The 7,282-nt window shown below is 42.5% G+C and overlaps 1 protein-coding gene across 1 annotated transcript in view; it reads right to left on the bottom strand.

Moving 5' to 3' along the window:
• The window catches only part of LOC133548257 (mucin-3B-like), a 28,430-nt gene extending 23,233 nt beyond the window's left edge, over positions 1–5,197 (bottom strand). Inside the window, exons 1-2 of the mRNA XM_061893574.1 lie at positions 496–5,197; positions 49–327 (exon numbers count right to left, since the gene is read on the bottom strand). Coding sequence (XP_061749558.1) covers positions 49–327; positions 496–5,197 — 4,981 coding nt within the window. The remainder of the gene's footprint in view (positions 1–48; positions 328–495) is intronic.
• Between the last annotated feature and the right edge of the window lie 2,085 nt (positions 5,198–7,282).

The raw sequence follows: 7,282 nt of genomic DNA, 5'->3' as shown, positions 1-7,282 counted from the left end.
TCACCGTTGTTTCAGTTGTAAACTGTGGTACTGAAGTTGAAAACATACCTGTTATTAATGGTTCGCTGCTGGTTAGAGATGCTTGGGTTGTTTCCAGATTGGTTACTGCTGTGTCTGTCATATACTCAGCTGAGGTCTCTGTGAATCCAGTGGTCTTTGGAGGCAAAGTTGCCGAAACCCCAGTCTCTGTAGAAGAACTGGAAGTTGCAGTGGACTGATCATTGTTGGTAGTCTGCATTGTTCCCACAGTGGTGGATGTTTCTGGTGATGTGTTGGATTCAGTTGAATCCGTGGGCATGATGGTTGTCACAGATGTAGTCTTCGACTCTGCCGATGAAGTTAGTTCACTTGTCAATGGTTCTTGGCTTGTTGTTTCAGTTTGACTTGACTTTGTATTCAAACTTGTTGATTCAGTGCTGAACACATTAGGTGTTGATTCCCCAGATGTCACCGTTGTTTCAGTTGTAAACTGTGGTACTGAAGTTGAAAACATACCTGTTATTAATGGTTCGCTGCTGGTTAGAGATGCTTGGGTTGTTTCCAGATTGGTTACTGCTGTGTCTGTCCTATACTCAGCTGAAGTCTCTGTGAATCCAGTGGTCTTTGGAGGCAACGTTGCCGAAACCTCAGTCTCTGTAGAAGAACTGGATGTAGCAGTGAACTGATCATTGTTGGTAGTCTGCATTGTTCCCACAGTGGTGGATGTTTCTGGTGATGTGTTGGATTCAGTTGAATCCGTGGGCATGATGGTTGTCACAGATGTAGTCTTCGACTCTGCCGATGAAGTCAGTTCACTTGTCAATGGTTCTTGGCTTGTTGGTTCAGTTTGACTAGACTTTGTAGTCAAACTTGTTGATTCCGTGCTGAACTCATTAGGTGTTGATTCCCCAGATGTCACCGTTGTTTCAGTTGTAAACTCTGGTAGTGAAGTCGAAGACGTACCTGTTATTAATGGTTCAGTGCTGGTTAGAGAGGCTTGGGTTGTTTCCAGATTGGTTACTGCTGTGTCTGTCCTATACTCAGCTGAAGTCTCTGTGAATCCAGTGGTCTTTGGAGGCAACGTTGCCGAAACCTCAGTCTCTGTAGAAGAACTGGATGTAGCAGTGGACTGATCATTGTTGGTAGTGTGCATTGTTCCCACAGTGGTGGATGTTTCTGGTGATGTGTTGGATTCAGTTGAATCCGTGGGCATGATGGTTGTCACAGATGTAGTCTTTGACTCTGCCGATGAAGTTAGTTCACTTGTCAATGGTTCTTGACTTGTTGGTTCAGTTTGACTAGACTTTGTATTCAAACTTGTTGATTCAGTGCTGAACTCATTAGGTGTTGATTCGCCAGATGTCACCATTGTCTCAGTTGTAAACTGTGGTACTGAAGTTGAAGACGTACCTGTTATTAATGGTTCAGTGCTGGTTAGAGAGGCTTGGGTTGTTTCCAGATTGGTTACTGCTGTGTCTGTCCTATACTCAGCTGAAGTCTCTGTGAATCCAGTGGTCTTTGGAGGCAACGTTGCCGAAACCTCAGTCTCTGTAGAAGAACTGGATGTAGCAGTGGACTGATCATTGTTGGTAGTGTGCATTGTTCCCACAGTGGTGGATGTTTCTGGTGATGTGTTGGATTCAGTTGAATCCGTGGGCATGATGGTTGTCACAGATGTAGTCTTTGACTCTGCCGATGAAGTTAGTTCACTTGTCAATGGTTCTTGACTTGTTGGTTCAGTTTGACTAGACTTTGTATTCAAACTTGTTGATTCAGTGCTGAACTCATTAGGTGTTGATTCGCCAGATGTCACCATTGTCTCAGTTGTAAACTCTGGTAGTGAAGTCGAAGACGTACCTGTTATTAATGGTTCAGTGCTGGTTAGAGAGGCTTGGGTTGTTTCCAGATTGGTTACTGCTGTGTCTGTCCTATACTCAGCTGAAGTCTCTGTGAATCCAGTGGTCTTTGGAGGCAACGTTGCCGAAACCTCAGTCTCTGTAGAAGAACTGGATGTAGCAGTGGACTGATCATTGTTGGTAGTGTGCATTGTTCCCACAGTGGTGGATGTTTCTGGTGATGTGTTGGATTCAGTTGAATCCGTGGGCATGATGGTTGTCACAGATGTAGTCTTTGACTCTGCCGATGAAGTTAGTTCACTTGTCAATGGTTCTTGACTTGTTGGTTCAGTTTGACTAGACTTTGTATTCAAACTTGTTGATTCAGTGCTTAACTCATTAGGTGTTGATTCCCCAGATGTCACCGTTGTTTCAGTTGTAAACTGTGGTACTGAATTTGAAGACATACTTGTTGTTAATGGTTCGGTGCTGGTTAGAGAGGCTTGGGTTGTTTCCAGATTGGTTACTGCTGTGTCTGTCCTATACTCAGCTGAAGTCTCTGTGAATCCAGTTGTCTTTGGAGGCAAAGTTGCCGAAACCTCAGTCTCTGTAGAAGAACTGGATGTAGCAGTGGACTGATCATTGTTGGTAGTCTGCATTGTTCCCACAGTGGTGGATGTTTCTGGTGATGTGTTGGATTCAGTTGAATCCGTGGGCATGATGGTTGTCACAGATGTAGTCTTTGACTCTGCCGATGAAGTTAGTTCACTTGTCAATGGTTCTTGGCTTGTTGGTTCAGTTTGACTAGACTTTGTATTCAAACTAGTTGATTCAGTGCTGAACTCATTAGGTGTTGATTCCCCAGATGTCACCGTTGTTTCAGTTGTAAACTCTGGTACTGAAGTTGAAGACGTACCTGTTATTAGAGAGGCTTGGGTTGTTTCCAGATTGGTTACTGCTGTGTCTGTCCTATACACAGTTGAAGTCTCTGTGAAGCCAGTCGTCTTTGGAGGCAAAGTTGCTGAAACCTCAGTCTCTGTAGAAGAACTGGATGTAGCCGTGGACTGATCATTGTTGGTAGTCTGCATTGTTCCCACAGTGGTGGATGTTTCTGGCGATGTGTTGGATTCAGTGTAATCCGTGGGCATGATGGTTGTCACAGATGTAGTCTTTGACTCTGCCGATGAAGTTAGTTCACTTGTCAATGGTTCTTGGCTTGTTGGTTCAGTTTGACTAGACTTTGTATTCAAACTTGTTGATTCCGTGCTGAACTCATTAGGTGTTGATTCCCCAGGTGTCACCGTTGTTTCAGTTGTAAACTGTGGTACTGAAGTTGAAGACGTACCTGTTATTAATGGTTCGGTGCTGGTTAGAGAGGCTTGGGTTGTTTCCAGATTGGTTACTGCTGTGTCTGTCCTATACTCAGCTGAGGTCTCTGTGAATCCAGTGGTCTTTGGAGGCAAAGTTGATGAAACTTCAGTCTCTGTAGAAGAACTGGAAGTTGCAGTGGACTGATCATTATTGGTAGTCTGCATTGTTCCCACAGTGGTGGATGTTTCTGGTGATGTGTTGGATTCAGTTGAATCCGTGGGCATGATTGTTGTCACAGTTGTAGTCTTTGACTCTGCCGATGAAGTCAGTTCACTTGTCAATGGTTCTTGACTTGTTGGTTCAGTTTGACTAGACTTTGTATTCAAACTTGTTGATTCAGTGCTGAACTCATTAGGTGTTGATTCCCCAGGTGTCACCGTTGTTTCAGTTGTAAACTGTGGAACTGAAGTTGAAGACGTACCTGTTATTAATGGTTCGGTGCTGGTTAGAGAGGCTTGGGTTGTTTCCAGATTGGTTACTGCTGTGTCTGTCCTATACTCAGCTGAAGTCTCTGTGAATCCAGTGGTCTTTGGAGGCAAAGTTGCCGAAACCTCAGTCTCTGTAGAAGAACTGGATGTTGCAGGGGACTGATCATTGTTGGTAGTCTGCATTGTTCCCACAGTGGTGGATGTTTCTGGTGATGTGTTGGATTCAGTTGAATCCGTTGGCATGATGGTTGTCATGGATGTAGTCTTTGACTCCGCCGAAGAAGTTAGTTCACTTGTCAATGGTTCTTGGCTTGTTGTTTCAGTTTGAGTTGACTTTGTATTCAAACTTGTTGATTCAGTGCTGAACTCATTAAGTGTTGATTCCCCAGATGTCACCGTTGTTTCAGTTGTAAGTTGTGGTACTGAAGTTGAAGACGTACCTGTTGTTAATGGTTCGGTGCTGGTTAGAGAGGCTTGGGTGGTTTCCAGATTTGTTACTGCTGTGTCTGTCCTATACTCAGCTGAGGTCTCTGTGAATCCAGTGGTCTTTGGAGGCAAAGTTGATGAAACCTCAGTCTCTGTAGAAGAACTGGATGTTGCAGTGGACTGATCATTGTTGGTAGTCTGCATTGTTCCCACAGTGGTGGATGTTTCTGGTGATGTGTTGGATTCAGTTGAATCCGTGGGCATGATGGTTGTCACAGATGTAGTCTTTGACTCTGCCGATGAAGTCAGTCCACTTGTCAATGGTTCTTGGCTTGTTGGCTCAGTTTGACTTGACTTTGTATTCAAACTTGTTGATTCAGTGCTGAACTCATTAGGTGTTGATTCCCCAGATGTCACTGTTGTTTCAGTTGTAAACTGTGGTACTGAAGTTGAAGACGTACCTGTTGTTAATGGTTCGGTGCTGGTTAGAGAGGCTTGGGTTGTTTCCAGATCCGTTACTGCTGTGTCTGTCCTATACTCAGCTGAGGTCTCTGTGAATCCAGTGGTCTTTGGAGGCAAAGTTGATGAAACTTCAGTCTCTGTAGAAGAACTGGAAGTTGCAGTGGACTGATCATTGTTGGTAGTCTGCATTGTTCCCACAGTGGTGGATGTTTCTGGTGATGTGTTGGATTCAGTTGAATCCGTGGGCATGATGGTTGTCACAGATGTAGTCTTTGACTCTGCCGATGAAGTTAGTTCACTTGTCAATGGTTCTTGGCTTGTTGTTTCAGTTTGACTTGACTTTGTATTCAAACTTGTTGATTCAGTGCTGAACTCATTAGGTGTTGATTCCCCAGATGTCACCGTTGTTTCAGTTGTAAACTGTGGTACTGAAGTTGAAGACGTACCTTTTGTTAATGGTTCGGTGCTGGTTAGAGAGGCTTGGGTTGTTTCCAGATTGGTTACTGCTGTGTCTGTCCTATACTCAGCTGAGGTCTCTGTGAATCCAGTGGTCTTTGGAGGCAAAGTTGCCGAAACCTCAGTCTCTGTAGAAGAACTGGAAGTTGCAGTGGACTGATCATTGTTGGTAGTCTGCATTGTTCCCACAGTGGTGGATGTTTCTGGTGATGTGTTGGATTCAGTTGAATCCGTGGGCATGATGGTTGTCACAGATGTAGTTTTTGACTCTGCCGATGAAGTCAGTTCACTTGTCAATAGTTCTTGGCTTGTTGGCTCAGTTTGACTTGACTTTGTATTCAAACTTGTTGATTCAGTGCTTAACTCATTAGGTGTTGATTCCCCAGATGTCACCGTTGTTTCAGTTGTAAACTGTGGTACTGAATTTGAAGACATACTTGTTGTTAATGGTTCGGTGCTGGTTAGAGAGGCTTGGGTTGTTTCCAGATTGGGTACTGCTGTGTCTGTCCTATACTCAGCTGAAGTCTCTGTGAATCCAGTGGTCTTCGGAGGCAAAGTTGCCGAAACCTCAGTCTCTGTAGAAGAACTGGATGTTGCAGTGGACTGATCATTGTTGGTAGTCTGCATTGTTCCCACAGTGGTGGATGTTTCTGGTGATGTGTTGGATTCAGTTGAATCCGTGGGCATGATGGTTGTCACAGATGTAGTCTTTGACTCTGCCGATGAAGTTAGTTCACTTGTCAATGGTTCTTGGCTTGTTGGCTCAGTTTGACTTGACTTTGTATTCAAACTTGTTGATTCAGTGCTGAACTCATTAGGTGTTGATTCTCCAAATGTCACCGTTGTTTCAGTTGTAAACTGTGGTTCTGATGTTAAAGATGTAGCTGTTGTTGATGGTTCAGTGCTGCTTGGAGAGGGTTGTGTTATTTGAAGATTGGTTAGTGTTGTGTCTTTTCTGAATTTTGTCTCATTGGTGGATTGTTTTGATGATGTATTAGATTTAGTTGATTGTTTGGGCTGGACTGCTGTCAAATATGTTGTCTGTGGTTTTGAAAAAAAAAAATTGTTTTCTTTTTTTCGTTGATAATCAGTTGTTGGAACTTCAATTAGCCTTTTGTTTGACGTCGACTTGTTTAAAGGACTGATACTTTGTCCTAATGTAGTCAATCTCCCCAGATCTGAATTGTGATACATTTTTGATCCATACATGTTTGCGGTCATATTCAGCAGTGTTCCCAAGTCTTCTGAATGATCTTGAACAGTAAAACGTGTTTTCGGTAGATCCATTCCTCTGTAGTCGTCCTCTCTTTTATTGCCAGGCTGTTTTGCATTTTCTTGTCCTGTCAACAAGATAATACAATTCACTTTAAGAACTTTGACTGAATGGGGCTTTTTGTCATTCTTTTTCCGGGCCACTTTGCCTAACAAATCATACTTCATCTAAGTCTCAATGATAAATATCATAATGTTTTCGACAGTACAGAGGTGCATCTCAATGAAAGTATCTCAATTTATGCCTGGTATACACATAGAAATCTTCTAAATCGTACATTTTTCCATACATACATATGAAAAAAATATATATATATGTATATATGTGTATACTATCAACACAGCACATCCCACAATCATAACCTTGTTTTGTCCAACCTTGGAGCCAGACTTGTGATCCAACAAATTCGAAGAAGAAGAAGAAGCATTGCATCCAACAAACCACTCTAGCACTTCCCGGACAAAAAAGACGGATTATATAATACGAGGGAGAATGAAGTAAATCTTTGGACTAACTTTGAAAAGAAAAAAAAAAGAAAGACTGGAAAAAGTGATGGCGATGTTATGAACGAGGACTTTATGACCTACTGCGCGAGCTCGAGGTGAATACATTCTGAGCAAAGTAGTGGCAACGCATTTTTAGCCTGGTCCCTTCCACAACTCACAGAACATTGACTTGGTCGTCGTCAGCATTCCCCATGGACAATAATGTAATTATTAAGCACACACAGCCGGATTCACTAAACTAGAAAGTGATTGCATAAAATTAAATTAGCGTCTTTATTTAGCACGTCTGAAAAGTATGCAGAAAGTTACACGTATGGCTGCAGGATCAGTGCAACATGTGTGTCGACATATTTGTGTGTGTCAACATATTTAGACTGACAAAAAAAAAAAAAATAGTCTATTTAGCAACAGTCTTTTATAATCTTATACTGCATGCTCGTCAAGTTAAGGGGCTGATTAAAATAAATTCAATTGATATGTTTTGGTGTCCTTTTGTGTTAATGGCGTTCATATTTTTCACATAGAATATGAAGTAAATTGATTCGT

The sequence above is a fragment of the Nerophis ophidion genome, linkage group LG02 (genome assembly GCF_033978795.1).
Source record: "Nerophis ophidion isolate RoL-2023_Sa linkage group LG02, RoL_Noph_v1.0, whole genome shotgun sequence".
Lineage (NCBI taxonomy): Eukaryota > Metazoa > Chordata > Actinopteri > Syngnathiformes > Syngnathidae > Nerophis > Nerophis ophidion.
The sequence above is the reverse complement of the archived record's forward strand: the minus strand, read 5'-3'. Positions and strand labels throughout refer to the sequence as shown.